The sequence below is a fragment of the Camarhynchus parvulus genome, chromosome 12 (assembly GCF_901933205.1).
Source record: "Camarhynchus parvulus chromosome 12, STF_HiC, whole genome shotgun sequence".
Taxonomy (NCBI): Eukaryota; Metazoa; Chordata; class Aves; order Passeriformes; family Thraupidae; genus Camarhynchus; species Camarhynchus parvulus.
The window spans coordinates 1,999,249-2,017,361 of record NC_044582.1 but is presented as its reverse complement, the minus strand read 5'-3'; the positions used below and the strand labels follow the sequence as shown (position 1 = coordinate 2,017,361).

The 18,113-nt window shown below is 36.0% G+C and overlaps 1 protein-coding gene across 1 annotated transcript in view; it reads left to right on the top strand.

The window, feature by feature from the left end:
* ATG7 (autophagy related 7) overlaps window positions 1-18,113 on the top strand; it is a 90,994-nt gene that overhangs the window by 26,775 nt on the left and 46,106 nt on the right. Inside the window, exon 18 of the mRNA XM_030956818.1 lies at window positions 9,054-9,176. Coding sequence (XP_030812678.1) covers window positions 9,054-9,176 — 123 coding nt within the window. The remainder of the gene's footprint in view (window positions 1-9,053; window positions 9,177-18,113) is intronic.

The window sequence follows — 18,113 nt, the reverse complement described above, 5'->3', positions numbered from 1 at the left end:
TTCTTTGTTTTGTTTGAAATTGGAAGAGTGGAGGGAATTCAATTTTAAGACATGGTAAAATAGCAGAAATCAATGAAATCTGGTAAATATGCTTTTGAAGAAAATGCTGCTGCTCCTCCAGTGCCGTTTTCACAGGTATTGCAGCACATCCAGATTCCAAACCCCTCTGCTCTGAAGTAATCCATAAAATGTGGATTTTCAGCTGGAGCTGTGCCTTTGGGGAGCCCTGGAGGTTGTGCCAGGGCTGGGTGCTCAGGGTGGGACAGCTCTGCCTCCTTCAGGTGCAATAAATGACATTTTCTGGGCAGCCCCACTCATTTCTGCAGAGCTGGGCCTCTCCTGCCACACTTTGTGCAGGCAGCCAAAGCATCACTCAGCATCAGGCAGATGCTTTGCTGGGAGAAGAATAATTTCTTTTCATTTCTTTACATGTTGGGAAGTTCCCTTGCTTCTCTCCCACTTTAGGGGCTCTCTGCAGGCAGCGGGTGCTGCTCCTTCAAAAATTGGGGTGCCTGTCCCTGTACATGTCTGACCCAAAATCCAGCCCCAAATTGTCCTGCTCTGGGATGGATCAGGGATTTCAGCAGAGGGTGAGTGATGCCAGAAGGAGCTGGAGCCAACATGCTGGGGCTGCTGATGAGCTCAGCAGCTGAAAGGCTGCACAGGAAGCAGAGTGGGATAAATGGAAGTTGTAAATATCCAAGTTGTAAACATCCATCCTGTGGAAAACGTGGAGAGAGCAGGGAGGGGACTGAAGGATGTACCCACGTGCTCAGGGAGGTCAGGAGCAGGATCTGGTGGTGCTGGCTACCAAAAACCCCTTTAGTGCCTCTTGCTCACTCTCTAAAATAGAGATGTTGATTTTTCTCTTGGTCCTTTTGTTTCCTTTCATCTCTCTGCATTCCTGTTTTCAGGCAGGGAATGCTTTCAGCTTGTGTGCTGTGAAACCTCCTTAGTCTGGAATCTGGGGATGCTGCTGCATTTGAAATAAGTTGTGAGAAATAATTAAGAAAGGAAAGAGCAGCTTTCTTAAATCAAAAATCTTAAATCTTAAAATCTTAATCTTAAGATTTAAAATCTTAAATCAAAATCCTGCAGTTTTATCTGCCAGATATTCTTATCAGAGAAAATGGTTACTTGATGAGGCACATCAAGATTATTCCAGAAAACAATGCATGCATCTCCCAAGAACTAAATGTTGACAAGGTGCTTAAACTGGCATTTCTTAAATTTCTGAGAGCTCTACTTTCCTCCTTCTCATGATTCAGAAGAAACTGAAAAATCCCAAGCTAAAAAACCCTGTTAACACCTTTGAGAGCTGATTCTTCAGTGAGTTAATTCTCCATTGTCTGCCCCTTGCAGTTCAAAATCAGGGTAGGAAATAGCAACAAGCAAAGCCCATTTGTATCACTCCTCTCCTACTCTGAATTAAAACAACAATCTCCTCCTTAAATGATTTTTCAGCACGTTGTACTTGGATTAGTTAAGCTTTTATACTGATTTGCTTTCATTTTTAATACAGATGATGGGGAGGAAAGGAGAGAACTGTGTGTGTGCAGAGGGTGATTTCATGGTTTGGACCTGAGCCCAAAATTTTGCCATTTTTGTCTCATGGTTTCTGAATTTCCAGTGTTTCCAGCATGGCCTTGTTCAGTGCACACCTGGAACACAGCTTTCTGCAGACCTTTCTTTTTCAGATTTAATCATTTGTGAATGCACAAGTTTTAGGTAATTCCATTTGAGGTAATTTTTGGAGTATTCTCTTTTTTCTCATGTAAAATTCTCAGACTTTCCTGTTCCAAACCCATGAACTGAAAGGCCCTGAAAAGTCATTCCATGATCCTCACAAAAGTGCAATTTTATTGCTTTCTTTTTCATAGCTGTATTACAGCATCACCTTGTTAGACTTTCCTTGACGACTTTTTAGGATCAGATGGCAATAAAATAAAAATTGAGAACTTTGTGAAAAGGCAAGAGTCTGGGAATGAGGACTTTTTTAAGGAAGCCAGAATTATGGGTTGTGTGATAAAATTTTGAATATTAACTCAGTGGCTCAGCTTGTTCTCTTCCCATTCAGGAGGATTCTTCACAGCATAAAACTTTCATTAAATTGCTGTTTTAACAGCAGATACCTTGAATTTTGAAGAATGAAGCTGGCAAGACTTTTTCACATCTGTCTTATTTTCCAAATGTCTTTTCAGCAGGTGAACAGTCATTTTCTATCCTTGCTGCATGGCCTGTGATAAGCAGGGAGTTAACAGTGTGTAAAAATATATCCAGGCCTGTCCAATTTCTAAAGAGAGCCTTGAATATTGAGATTTTTTGTGACTCTGAAATGTTTAGTGAGGTACCTGCCCCCTTTGAGGGAGGGAAGTGTTTAAATCCAGGAATTTGTTTTTGGGGTAAATTACCCAGAAATCTGATTTAGTGTAAATAATCCAGGAACTTGTTTTTGGGGGTAAATTACCCAGAAATCTGATTTAGTGTAAATAATCCAGGAATTTGTTTTGGGCGTAAATTACCCAGAAATCTTATTTAGTGTAAATAATCCAGGAATTTGTTTTTGGGGGTAAATTACCCAGAAATCTGATTTAGTGTAAATAATCCAGGAACTTGTTTTGGGGGTAAATTACCCAAAAATCTGGCTTATTGTAAAAAATTCAGGTACTTGTTTTGGGGGTAAATTTCTGGGTAATTTATCCCCAAAATTTCTGGGTAATTTATCCCCAAAATCAGATTTCTGGGTAATTTTACTTAGTGTAAATAATCCAGGAACTTGTTTTGGGGGTAAACTACCCAGAAATCTTATTTAGTATAAGTAATCCAGGAATTTGTTTTTGGGGGTAAATTACCCAGAAATCTGATTTAGTGCAAATAATCCAGGAATTTGTTTTGGGGGTAAACTACCCAGAAATTTTACTTAGTGTGAATAATCCAGGAACTTGTTTTGGGGCTAAATTACCCAGAAATTTTTAATGTAAATAATCCAAGAACGTGTTTTGGGGGTAAATTACCCAAAAACCTGGTTTATTGTAAAAAATTCAGGTACTTGTTTTGGGGGTAAATTTCTGGGTAATTTATCCCCAAAAACAAGTTCCTGGAGTATTTACACTAAATCATATTTCTGGGTAATTTTACTTAGTGTAAATAATCCAGGAACTTGTTTTAGGGGTAAACTACCCAGAAATCAGACTTAGTGTAAATACTCCAGGAACTTGTTTTGGGGGTAAATTACCCAGAAATCTTATTTAGTATGAGTAATCCAGGAATTTGTTTTGGGGGGTAAATTACCCAGAAATCTTTAGTGTAAATAATCCAGCTGGTAGCATTCATTCCTTGTTCTATTTTTCCTGGAAAGTAAACAGCACTGGTTCAAGCTCTGCAGATGCAACCTACTTTGAAAAGGGGAGGAAAAAAAAAAGCCAAACCAAATGTAAACACTGGTAAAAAAAGTTTGAAATTGATGTGACAGAAATAAAATAAGAGCCAGTTTTGCATCAGTAGCCAGTTTCTTTGGGTTTGGAGCTTGGTTTTTGTGTTTTTGCTTAAGCAGATATTAACTTTTCTGCTGTAAAGCAATCCTGGAGCCAGATTCTCTCTCTGAATGTCTCTGTACCCAGCAATTGAGAGGACTTTGTGCAGAATGCTGTTAAAAAGAATATAACACCAAGGCTGCACATCTGTTTCTCATTGCAAAGCAAGTCCTTTTACTCCAAGCCTGTATTTTTTTTCCTTCTGCCATGAGATTTGGGGGTTTTTTAACTTCAGTAAACAGGCCAGAATGAAAAGGTTGCTCATGAAATGAGTTACTGGGTATCATTTACTCAGAAAGCTTTGGCAGCCTATGCATTTGGTCCTGATGGGATGGTGTGCATCCACGTATCTTGATTTGTTCTCTTAAAATGTGTAAAAAAACAACAGTTCTGGTGCCATTGTGTAAAAAACAAAAACATTTCTGGAGCTCTGGCTCTGTGAAGGGGAGGCTGAAATCAAGGCTGTGGCATCAACCTGAGAGATTTCATGTCAGGAGAGGTGGTGTGCAAATGTGGGTTCTCCTGGCAGTGTATGTAGCAGCCAGGAAATCCAGAAGGAATTGGTGTTTTCCAGCTCTCCTAAGCTCTGAAAAGTGACCTGCAGGTGAAGAAAATATAAGAGTTCCTTAATAAATCCTTTCCTGCTCCAGCTTGCCAGACTGGGTGCAAGAATTATGAATTTCTGGTTCTTTGTTATGCTTTTGTTTTTTTCCTGCCTGAAAAATGAGTTGCTGCATAGTGACACATCACTGAAGGACTGGGTTTATTCCTGGAAGAGTTCAGGTGGGATTCTGTACATCTGTGGGCAGACAGTGACTGGTTTGAGGTCAAGAACAATACAAATTGTAACAACAATCAAATTGTAGCATCTCTCAAGTGTTCTGCTCCTGTAGAGCTGTTCCTTGGGAGGATCTCAGTGGGACCAAGCATGGTGGGGAATTGTTCAGAAGTGCAAAAGCAAATTCATGCCAGCCTTGGGCCTTTGGGCTCTGCTGGACATGATTAAATAGGAGAAAATTCCCTTTCCATGCAACAACACATTGGTCACTTATTAAATCTGGAAACATTTTTTAGAATTATTTTGTGTCTATTTGTTGTTCAGACTGGTTTTATTCCTGTGTGGTCTCCTGGCATAGGAATCTCAGATTATTTTGCCTCATTCTTTTTCCTTCCTGAGGGCTGGTCAGTGGCTGCTGAACAAATCTGTGCCCTGTCCCATTTATCAGAGAAAAGCTGCTCCTGAATTTGGGGAGGAAAGGTTAGATATGCGCAGTGGAGTTCCTCCCTTTTGTGCCACTGGAAAGTTTCCATCATCTCAGTTGGGAAATAAAGTCCCTGAGGGTGACAAAATGTTCTCCCAGTTGTGGTGGTGTTCACAGGGGTCCCAGAATGAGGGAAGAGATGAGAATCTTGACTCCATGTTTCAGAAGGCTGATTTATTATTTTATGATATATATTATATTAAAATGATATAGTAAAGCTATACTAAAAGAATAGAAGAAAGGATTTCATCAGAAGGCTTGAAAGGAATGGAATGATAATAAAACCTTGTGACTGACCAAAGAGCCTGAGAAAGCTGGACTGTGATTGGCCATTAATTAAAAACAACCACATGAGACCAATCACAGATGCACCTGTTGCATTCCACAGCAGCAGATAACCATTGTTCACATTTTCTTCCTGAGGCCTCTCAGCTTCTCAGGAGGAAAATCCTGGCAATGGGATTTTTCAGAAAATATCATGGCTACACCCAGTCACTGCCTGTATCAAAAGGATTTCATTATAGTGGATCTCTTCTTCAGTGGTGCCTGCTCAGGCAGCACGTGTGCTGCTGCAGGTGGATTTTGGATCCCTGAGATGACATTTGTTGGCTCATGTGCCTGGAATTCTGGATTTTAAACTATTTAACAAATACTAACATTCAGCAGCCTGTCCTCTTTGTAAAAAACAATCATTAGAATCAGCAAGTGCACTTTTTAATACGACTTTTCAGGCTTCTGTGGTTGCTGCTAGGGGAAAAAATGTTCTTTATTCTTGTGCTTTGGGTTTTAAAGATCCTGTGTATGGTCAGATTTGTTACCCAAACCTGAATTTGCCATTGTGGCTCCATGGAAGGTCTCTGCCACACAGGGGGAAGAGAAATGTTTAAATCTTTCCTTAGCAATAGATTTGGTCATGTTAATGTGTACCAGTACAAAAAAATATAAAAATAATGTACCTGCAACTCCTGGATCTGCAACCTTAGAAATATTTTGTTAATTTTATTAATATATGTAATAATTTCAATATATCTTATTGTATTTTTACATATTCATTTATATTTATATAGTTTCTAATATTTATAAATATATAAAATAATAAAATAGATAAATAAAAGTAATAAATAAAAATATATAATATTATATCATGAAATAATATATAGTATACTATATTACATATTATATTATATATACTCTATATTATATAGTATATAGTATATATTATTATGTTATATTATATATATTATATGTTATATTATATATGTTATATTAGATAATATATTGTATGATAACGTAAATATGATATAACAATATATTATATATTTTGTGTTATATATAAATAATAAAGTATATAAAATAATATATCTAAATAATATAAAAATAATATTATATATAGACATTATATAAATTATAATATCTATAATACCTATATTATGTATAATGTAAATTTTAATTTGTGTACTTATATATACATTGTAATTTGTTTTAATTTATTTATATTTAATGATTTCTTAATTTTAAAATTTTATTAATATTAATAGTTTAAAAGGCACTTAATGAGAGACTTGCTGGCATTGTCCACACTGCTGACAACACAAAGGGCACTTGGACTTAATCCTCACTGCAGACTCAATTCCCAGTTTTTGGGGGCAAGTATCAAAGCAGAGTTTGCTGAATAACAAACCCAGCCAGGTTTAAGGACTCCTCACTGGATGAGCTGTATACAGGAAGGTTGCACTCAATTCCCTGCTCTGCTCATAATATTTGCATTGCCCAAGTTGGTTTACATCTTTTAATAAGTTTTGCCCCTGGGAAGAGACCAAAATATCTCAGTGGTGTTGTCCCTGCGTTTCTCTGAGGTGCTGTAATCATTTCAGATAAGGCTGAGGTTCACTGTGCGTGGTGGAGATGGTTTCAGTGGCCATGAAATCTGATCTGTCCTGCAGCACCAAAAATCTGGGTTGTGGTTCCTCCAAAAATTTTGGGAGAAGGAAAAGCCAAAAGCCCCTGCCAGGGTGAGGAATTCCCACAGGCAGGGCTGTGAACACACTCCAGGCTTAGAAATTGGTGTCTGTGCAAGGGACTGCTGTACTTGGGTTGTTTTAGTGGGATTCTGCACCCCAGAATTCTCATGGAATGTGCAAATCCACAGTGCAACCCCAGCATATTTAGTGGGTAATATTGAGAGGACACATCTCCAAAAAATGCTGAAGTTGTTCAGTTCTCTGTGTTGCATTGTGAATGTTCATGTTATTTTATTTATCTCAGGAATAAAAACCCCAAGAAAAATACAAATAAATGTTCCCAATATTGTTTTTTTAAATCCTTTTTTCTTTTTAATTCATGATTATATTTATCAGTCATTGCACACACACACCAAACCCCCAAGAAGAAATCTTTAAAGAATGAAGAAAAATTTCTGTAGATTCAGGAAAAGATCTTGAAGTGCTAATTTTGTTTATTTTAGAAGAATAAGTGTGGTCAGGAAGGTGCCAAATGTTTGATAATCACCTTTTATATCTCTTCCATTTCATAGTTGTGTTTCAGTTCTTTCTGTTTGCGTTTTTTGAAATCTAATTATGCATTAGATAGTTTTGCATGGAGACCTGAGTGAGGATCCCGGTCTATTCTTATCAGTAAGCTTAGAATGCTGTCAGCTAAGTATAAATATGGTTTTTAACGAGCCTGAATTCCAGTGTAAGAGCTCATGGGATGTGTTTTGCTGAAGAATGTTGTTGGGCTGGGCAAGTTCCCACAGTTTTATCCATGAATTGGGTGTTTGAGACCATTAGGAATCGCTAAACTAGGAAGGGGTGAGATTGTTGTGAGGGTAATTGTGATTTGATGAATTCTGATGGGAGTATTTCCATTCTTGTGAAAATCCTGCCTCTTCTGGATCCTGGTGATCCTTTCCCTGTCACACATTCTGCTCCTTTCTGTTTAAATGTGTGGTTTTGGGGTCTCTGCATAAATCCTGCTCTGCTCCTTGAGATTCTGCAGGAAAAGTTCTGTTTGGATGAAATTATGAGAACTTGGAACAAAAATAAGGAAACAATGGATCCTGGGGTTGCTCAGGCATAAGTTCCTACCATTTTCTGCCTGCTTGCTGTCCCAAATGGTGTAGGATTGGGGTAATGTTTGATATTTATCTTCTCTTCCCTCAATCTGCATCTCCCTGCCTTGAAATCAGCCTGGCAACTCCTCCCCTAAGGCTGAAATAAACCTCTTCATGCTCAGGCCTTGAGAGGAATATAAACTAAAACCTCACAGTTCTTGTAGGAGCTTGTAAAATTGTCCAAATAAAAACTGAACCGGGAAAATTAAAGCAGAAAAATAGAGAAAGATACAAGAGCCTCAGAATCAGGGATCTCTGGAGGCTGGGGCATGTTGGGCTTGGACACCTTCTCAGGGAATTTTTCAGGCTGTCCCAGCATGGTTCTTGCCCTGCCCTGACACTGGAACAGGCTTTGCCTGTGTTTTGTGGCACTCAAATGCTCCTTTCATGGCTGTGCAGCCAAGTTTTCCTTCTTGCCCTATCATCTGGCTTAAAAAATGTATTTAAAGCAGGAAATCTTAAACCTTATGATATAATACATTATATATAACATATAAATGCTATATATTTATATAATAATATAAATATAATATAACAAAATACTATATATAGATAATAATACAATATATTAAAATAATATTTTAGGTAAATTATATAATATTTAGAAATATTATATAAATTACATTTATAGTATTATATAAATTATCTATTCTTTTCTATAAATATTATATAAATATTACATAAATTATAAATATTAAATATTATATAATTTATATATAATTTATATAATACAATTATTTAAATTATATTATGTATAATTATGTTTTATTTTATATATATATTATATTTTTTATATATAATTATGTTTTATATTATATATATATTATGTTTTCCTTCTTGCCCTATCATCTGTCATAAAGAAATGTATTTAAAGCAGGAAATCGTAAACCTTATTAGTGAATTAATACTTAATATAATTAATATTTATACCATTTCTCTTCCCTCTTGCTTCCACCCTTCCTCACTGTAGAGACTGAGTTGGCAAAAATTATTGTTTTATTCTCTGTCATTTTTACCTGTTTGCAGTATCCAGGCATTTTCTGAGTGCTCAGAAACATTCTGCTTTTGTTTTGTGAGCCAAACAGGAGGATGAATCAGATTATGGGTATTACATTTGAAATATTTCTCTGTTTGTTTCTTTGGCAGGTCCTTGAGCAGTATGAACGAGAAGGGTTTAATTTCCTAGCCAAAGTTTTTAATTCTTCACATTCCTTCTTGGAAGACTTGACAGGTCTGACTTTATTACACCAGGAGACACAGGCTGCTGAGGTAAGCAAATAACATTTGGATGTTAATTAATTATGTGATCAAATGATAGAATTAAACAGTGGAATTGCATTTACAGAATGATTGACACAATGATTTAGACATTCTCTTAAATTAACTGTAACTTTATCTGAGTTTTTCAATATTATTTTTAAAGGAAACAGGTGGCTTGGGTTGTATGGTGTGAGGAAAGCAATTGCAATTTTAGGTCAATTAAAATGTAATTATGCTGCTTGATGGATTATTATATGGGGGAGGAAATGCTGTTTATCTGCCCAGTGACAAAAAATGGAATTTGGGCAGAAACTTGGGGATGTTTGATCTCAGGGACAGCAGCACTGGTGATAACTCAATATTGACTTGTGTTCCATGAAAAATCAAACAGGTGTCTCCTAATACTATATTTAATGTGATTTGTGTTCCTTCCTCCCTCTGCCAATATCTCTACCCTTGTACATCATCATTTAATTTTGGCACAGCTGTATCCCAGGCATGCTCCTGAAGCAGTGATTATTCAGTCCCTGCAGCCTGTGCAAGTGCTGCAGCTGTTTTTGCAGCTGGAAAGGGCTCCACAGTGGTTCTTAATAAAGTTTGGGGTGGATCATGATGACTTGGCTCTGTTTCATGTTTAACCTTTGAAAAATAATTGTAGCAGATGCTGGAAATGAGTGTAAAATGCCTAATGCATTCTGAAATCAGCATGGACATACCTAGAAAAATTTCTAGGTGTTTCTAGGTATATCTAGCTCATATATATATATATATATATATATATGTATATATATATATATATATATATATATATATATGTGTGTGTGTATATATATATATATATCCTGTATAAATATATAATATATAATATGTTAATATGTAATATATATTATATATAAATATATTTATGTATATGTATATATATATATATATTACATTTAAATTAATATTATATATATTAGATAATATATAATATATATAATATATTGTATATTATATGTTTATTATATATTATACATATTATATACACTATATTATATATTATATTTACATATATATTTATATATAAAAATATATATAAGATATATATATTATATATATTTTATATATATCCCTCTTTTATATACATACATATATATATATGAGAGGGATCCAAGAAGGGAAAACAAGCACCCTTTAACACCTGCCATCATTAACAGCAGGAATAATTAAAATCTAATTGCCAGGCCTGACTTTCAGGTTGCTAACATAAAATTTAAGAACAATTAAAATTATTAATGTATTATTTAGCAGGTATTAATCCATAAATCCCTTTTGCAGCTTCACAATAGGTGTTTGTTAAAGAGGTTTTAGATATTCTCTATAAAATACAGAGTCTGGGGGGCGTTTACTGCTACTTATTGAAGTTCAAAGTTTTGCTTAAAACCCAGAACTTGTGTCCTTTCAAAAATGCTGGGGTATTTTAGTGAAGTTTATGCAATGAAATCACTGCTCAGAGGTGGAAAATCTGACATACAAAGTATTTGCAGAGCTCATGCTTTCAAATTAGGATAATTGCCATCAAACCAGGGAACTTGCTTGATTCTTCCCTGTAGGATTGGTGCATTTTTGGGAAAATCCATCTCTTTCAGCAGTTAATCAGCTCAAAAGTCTTGGTGAATCTGTGTTTCTGAATGGCAAGGGCTGACAGGCAGATTATTTATGGAGATTCTGGAGCACCCCTGCTTGCTTTGGATGAAAAACCAGTTCTTTGTTACATTTTGCCACTGAAAAGCATTACATTTTGACTCTGGTTGTTTTGTGCTCCTCCACAAGTCTCTCAGTTCATCATCTGGGGCAATTCTTAAATTTTTTAGGTGCACAAGAGAGTGCTTTTAATATCTTTTCCGCAGAATTACTCTCCTTTAATATCTTTTCTGCAGAATTACTCTCCTTTAATATCTTTTCTGCAGAATTACTATCCTGTCTTGAGCTCCTTTTCTCTCGTGTTTTGAGCTCCTTTTTCTCACGCTGCAGCTGAGGATTGTGAGTCTGTAAAATGATTTTTTGGGCTTCTGGCTGCTTTGGAGCTGCTCTTGGCAGAATGTGTTCCCTAAAACGGAGCATTGGATTTTGAGTTTGGTGTTCCTTTGATTTGAGATATTCTCATTGCACTCTAAACACTGCAGCAAGAGCACTGAGAGGTTTCACCAGGTGTGGATGGCTTGGTTTGGGATGGGAATGTTTCATTTTTCTGGTGGGAAATTATCTGCTTTTCATCACTCAGAGAGATTTTGTGGATTATTGATGCGTTTAGAGGCCATAAAATGGCTCCTGGTAAATGCAGATTTTCCTTTCCTCCTGTCTAGTAAAATCTATCCAGAACTATAAAGAAAATAGACTTGTAAAGTTAGATGTGATCCAACCTCTTATTTACCCAGTAACATCATAACTAGGTTGTAATTCCATATATAAATCCCTGATATTTCCTTAATAAACCTGCATCTGACAGGGGAACCACTCAATCTTGTGCCTGTTTTTAAAAGGTTCTCTGTTAAAATGTGCATTCACTCAGAGCATTTCATTGAACATTTTGCCAAAAGTGTTTTGTTGTGGTCAGAAAAAGTGTAGTGTTGCTCTTATGTTTCAAATTTTTAAAATATTTTTTATTTTTAGTTCACCTAAATGCTTTGCTGCTTTCATGATGTGTGTGTAAAAGTGCTTTAATGAGAATTTTTTTTCTAAGTTTTGAGTTTGCCTAAAAGAGACTCTGGATAAGTTGTGCATGTTCTGTAGGAGTGACTGTTAAATACAACATTTTTGGATATATATCCTGAATTTCCATGAAAACTGCCCCCACATTATTAGCACCAAGTGTGTTTGCCCAGATTTAAGGAACACAATTTGCAGTAAGATTTGGGAGACCTTTCCCTTAGTGAAAATCTTTTTTTACTTGCACTGTTTAATTCCTATTCCAGGGCGTGCTGTTGACCATAATATTTTAACATATTTAAATATGTTTAAAGTTTTAATACATTTAAAACTTAATTAACCTTAAACATTTAATACATTTTAAAAAATATGTTTAAAATTTTAATACATTTAAATAGGCTTAAAGCTGATACAAATTGCAGGACTTTGAGTCAACAGAACACCTATTTCTTAAATCATAAATGTTCTCTGTGACTTCCTTAGCATGACAATTAATAAATAACAACACCAGCAAGCTTTCCTATCCTGTCTTGAACTGACAGCACATTTCAGGCATCTGCTCCTTCTACATCTGGCTTTAATTTGGGCTCTCTGGAACATTTTTTTGATTTTTTTTTCCCCAGTTGGATCTTTCTGTGCAGCTTGGGCAGCAGGCTGTGATGCCCCAGGCTGGGAGGGCCAGGGGAGCTGTGGGAAACTCCCCTGTCAGCACTCAGCCCCGTTTCCCCTGGATTTGTTCATCTGGGGAGCTGCCCAAGTGATGGAAGCTCAGAATTCCTGTTTTCCACATCACTCCGGCTCCTTTCTGCAAAGCTCAACTTTTAAACTTGACCCTTGCTCACCCTGCACTCAGGTTTAATGGCTGGGCTTAAAATAGAGGCATCTTGAGCATCCTTGGGCTGTTCATCAGGGCTGGGGTGTGGAATTGGAGGCAGAAAAGTGAAGAATTTCCAGGTCACAGCTTGGCTGGGCTGCCCAGGACTGTTCCATATCAGTGCATCCCTAAACCCAACTGCTTTGTTCCCCACATGCTCCAGATGAACCCTGCAAAGGGTTAATATATAGATGTATAGATGTATGTTTAATATATATAATATAGATATATATAATATATTTCTATATATTATGGATATATATCTATATAATATATAATTATATCTATATCTATAATATATATAATTATATGATATAATATATAATTATAATTATATAATATATATAATTATAATTATCTATTTAATATAAATATTATAAATGTATTTTTATATAATGTAATGTAATGTAATGTAATATAATATAATATAATATAATATAATATAATATAATATAATATAATATAATATAATATAATATAATATAATATAATATAATATAAATGTATATAATGTATAGACGTAAGGATGCTTTTCCTCTGAAATTTCTAATTCAATCTCAAGTTTTCTCCTCCTCATTCACATGAAATTTCTAATTCAAAGTTTTCTCATCCTAATTCACATAAAATTTCTAATTCAAAGTTTTTTCCTTCTAATTTTTATCAGCTTTGCTGATGTGCTCAACTCACTGCTCTCTGCAATTCTCTGTAATTCTCATTCCTCTCTGCAATAAGACACAAGTGTAAATACACTTTTCTTACTTTGCATTTCAATTCCTCAATTACTTGGATGCTTTATTGCACTTCCCGCTTTCATCAGGATGAAAGAAGATTATAAAACACACACCAGAAATAAAATTTTCACTTGGTTTTCTGATTAAAAAACAAGAAGGGGTAGAAGTTGCAATCCAAGAGGGTCATAAAGAGCTTTGGAAAAAAAAATCAACTCTGTAGCAGGGTTCCTATATTTGAGTGTGAATTTAAAGGTCAGGTGTGGTGCCAGCAGGTCATGTCTGTGTTATTTTACTTTAGTAAAATAATATTTTACTTTTTACTTCAGTAATGTTGTATTTCAAGTTCCTGTCTCTCACAAAAAGAAAGTGTGGCATCTGTCGTTTCTGTGACAAGTTCTTGCAGTCAGTGAATGAGGCCTGTTTGGCATTTCCAAAATCCCTTTTCTGTATCCCAAACAATCCTAATGAATGGAGAAAAAAGGATTCATGCTAATAAAATACTCAGAGAAAATACAGACAACCCAATTTTATCATTTCTGCACTTATCTGAGGTTTGTGCCTAAACATTTTTCAATCATTTCTTGGGGAACAAGGCTTAGCTGCAGAATAAGCAGCTGGCGTGAAAAAGGAACTTTGTGTTTGTCCTAATTTGGAAGAAAATTCGGAATTTCCAGTGTGCCTTTTCTATTAAAAATATCCTGCTTGTTTCTGATTCTGCATTATATTATGCAGTGCATTTGATGCTGAAACAATAACATATGAAGAGCCAAAACAAAAAACCCCAAGCAAAACAGAAAAACCCAGCTACAACAATATTGCAACAGCAAATTCTGGAACTTGGCAGTTTTTCTCTGTTAGCCAAGAATTATTCAGAATGTAATTTTATTTGGTGTTATGAAAACTTCCTAAAGAACTCATTACTGATGGGTAGCCCAAAATTTATATTTGAGACTTTTCTGTGACTGTGAGCTTTTTTGTTTTCCTTCATGTTTTTAATCTGGTGCATTTCTGGAGAAATTAATTTTGACAGATTCAGGCCTGCCCTGGAATTTCTTTCTTGATTAAGAGATTAATTTGTTTTCTTTCTTTTTTATTTCTTTTTGAGTTTTCTCATGATGTCAATTAGTGTCATCATTTTTCTTCATTTATCAAATAATGTTTCCTGGCTCTTTTTGGTTTTTTGCTTTTTTCTGCTGATGCCTTTTGCTGCTTTTCGAAGGGTTTAGAAGTACCTGTAAAGTGGTGCCTCTGTGTGCTACCAAAACATGAGCTCCTTGCCTTTCCCCTGATACCTTCAATGATAATTTCAATTATTCTCATTAATTATATTCAAATGATCTTCCTGGGACTGACATCAGAGAGTGATGTGCACAAATGCTCCTGTTTCATGAGATATCTGAATAAATGTGAGTTTCTCCCTGCAGGGCAGGGAGGGACTTGTGCAGACATTTATTTTTTTGGGAGGGAAGGACTGTTGGTTGGTATCCAGTTATCATTTTTATTTGAAATGTCAAATATATGGGAGAAAAAAAAACCACCACAGATAGAAATGGAATAATGGCATTTGGGTTAGCAACAGGTTTTGTTGGTTTATATACTTTTTTTTTTCATAGGGTTATTTTTTGATATCTCTTCATGAAGTCAGGCACAAATTAATTTACACTTAAGGGTTATTTTTTTAACTGAATTGCTGTCTTAGTGTCAAAACATTGAGTTTAAATCTCTATGTAAAATTTCACAGTCAATCTCCTGTAACTATAAAATGGAAAGTGCTAATAGGAATAAATTTATTATCTATAATAATCTATGTCTATAATGATCTATAATAGGAATAAATCTATTATCTCCTCACGTTTTATGTGAGGGGAAGAGGCTTTGCAAGAAGAACCTGGACAAACCTGCAGCAGCTTTAATGTGCACTCTGTTCTTCAGGAATAATATTGCAGGCAATAATTGCTGGCTGGTTTTCCTCCTTGTGAGCAGTATTGATCAGTGAGGTGATCAATATCAGCTCTTCTCTCCCAGAGGAGATTTCTGGGCTTTTTGGGCTCTTCTTTTTAATAAGGATCCAGCTCCAGCCCAGTTCAGAGGTGCTCTGCTCTTCTTCATGCCTCATTTTCACTGCCCTGGTTAGGTCAGCACCTAAACAAGGAGCACAAAATAATGTTTTGATTTGTGCTCTGGTGGTATATTATGTTAAGTTGTACTTTATTGAAGATTTGAGAGTAATTTTAGCTAATGATGAGCACAGCATCCCAAAATTTTGAAGGGAACTGCTAAACTGAAGCTGAAAAATCTTTATTTTGGGGAAGCAGTTCTCTTCTAGAAAGACTTACAAATTCTGTTGACTCTTCTTGCTTTGCAGAAAAAAATCTCCAGTAAAGGAGAAATAATGAAATTCAGGGATTAAATCTCTTCCATTCCAATTTACTTTGTCACAAAGAAGAATGAATAGCCTGTTCAAGATGCTTTCTGTTATTCTCATGTGAAGAATAAGAAATTACACAACACAGACAAACACGCTGATGAACTTAATTCTAATTAAGACCATAAATTCTACAATGTGCATCTCAGTCCAAGAGTATATGAGTGCTTGTTCAAATCAAATAAAACTTTAAAGAAGAGGAAATTTTCCTGCTGGCCAAATTAGTGCCAGATTTCAATAAACACCAATTGTAGCCTTGCCCAGAGGTGCTGCCTCAGCACCCCCTCAAGTGTTAATTAAGTCACTTCATTAGGGATCAATGTACTCTGATCATCCTGGAGCCTGTGAAATGTTGTCCACCAGATTATTTTCATTGTTAACTGTGTTTGCCTGCTCCTTAAAACCCAGATTTCCTCTGGAAACACCTCCTGGATTTCTATGATTGTCACCAGCTGATTGTCACCCCAAAACCCCTCTGCACAAGCAGCACCAGCTTCTTTTCAACTTTGGGACCAATTTTCCTGTAAATATAGGTGGAATATAGGAAATATATGGGACTATATATAGGGCAGGATAGGTGTAAATATAGGGAATATATAGGAATATATATAGGGATCAATGTGCTCTTATCATCCTGGAGCCTGTGAAATGTTGTCCATCAGATTATTTTCATTATTAACCATGTTTGCCTGCTCCTTAAAATCCAGATTTCCTCTGGAAACACCTCCTGGGCTTCTCTGAGGGCATTTCTGTTAGGGTGAGCCAATGCAGGCAATTCTCATGTCCCCAAAAGCCTTGGTGCTGTGTTAATGCCACCAGCTGATTGTCACCCCAAAACCTCTCTGCAAAGCAGCTACAGCTACTTTTTGACTTTGGAACCAATTTTCCTGTAAATATAGGTGTAACATAGGAAATATATGGGAATATATATAGGGAGGATAGGTGGAAATATAGGTGGAAATAGGAAATATATAGGAATAAATATAGGGATCAATGTCCTCTGTTCATTCTGGAGCCTGTGAAATGTTGCCCACCAGATTATTTCTTTGTTAACCATGTTTGCCTGCTCCTTAAAATTCAGATTTCCTCTGGAAACACCTCCTGGACTTCTATGATTGTCACCAGCTGATTGTCACCCCAAAACCCCTCTGCACAAGCAGCACCAGCTTCTTTTCAACTTTGGGACCAATTTTCCTGTAAATATAGGTGGAATATAGGAATATATGGGACTATATATAGGGAGGATAAGTGTAAATATAGGTGGAATATAGGGAATATATAGGAATATATATGGGGATCAATGTGCTCTGATCATCCTGTGAAATGTTGTCCACCAGATTATTTCATTGTTAACCATGTTTGCCTGCTCTGAAAATCCAGATTTCCTCTGGAAACATCTCCTGGACTCTCTGAGGGCATTTCTGAGCCCATGCAGGCAATTCTCACATCCCCCAAGTGCCTTGGTGCTGTGTTACTGCCACCAGCTCATTGTCACCCCAAAACCCCTCTGCACAAGCAGCAGCAGCTTCTTTTCAACTTTGGGACCAATTTTCCTGTAAACATAAGTAGAATATAGGAAATATATAGGAATATAGGAAATGGTAATAAATGAAGTTGACTGAAATGTGAAGAGCTGCTGGAAAATCCTGTGGGTTCTGCACAGCCTCTCTCAAATGCCAGCAGTTATTAAGTCACAGAGGAAATTAAGCACCACAAATTTTAAGAACAGAACATCAATTTTAAGACATGCCTCTAGGTGGAAATCTCATATGGAAAACTGTTTGTGAGCAACTTCTCAGCTTAAATTTTGACCCTGGCTCAGGTTTTCTTCCTTTATGAACCATGAAATAATTTTACCAGAGTGAGTGTTTAAAGATTTGCATCCATGTTGCTACTGAGTTTTGTTTGACACTAATTTATAAAACAGGCAGATTTGAGAGCCTTTAAAATGAATTTTAACCTGGCTCTTACTGGCCTGAGCTCTCTTTGTGTTTGAATATTTTCCTGGTGTTTCCCTCACCGTAGTTCAGGTTCTCCTGAAGTTTCCTTTTTCCAACACTTTTTTGGAAAACATTAAAACCTGGCTCCCAGCTGAAATCTGCCATACAGAATAGTTGTTTTTATGGAATTGGCTGCAGTCCTGGAGAAACCACCTGATATCTTCAGAGTGATAAAAATTAATGACCGATTCTGTAGTTAAAACCCAGCTTTGATTCCAAGATGAGCCA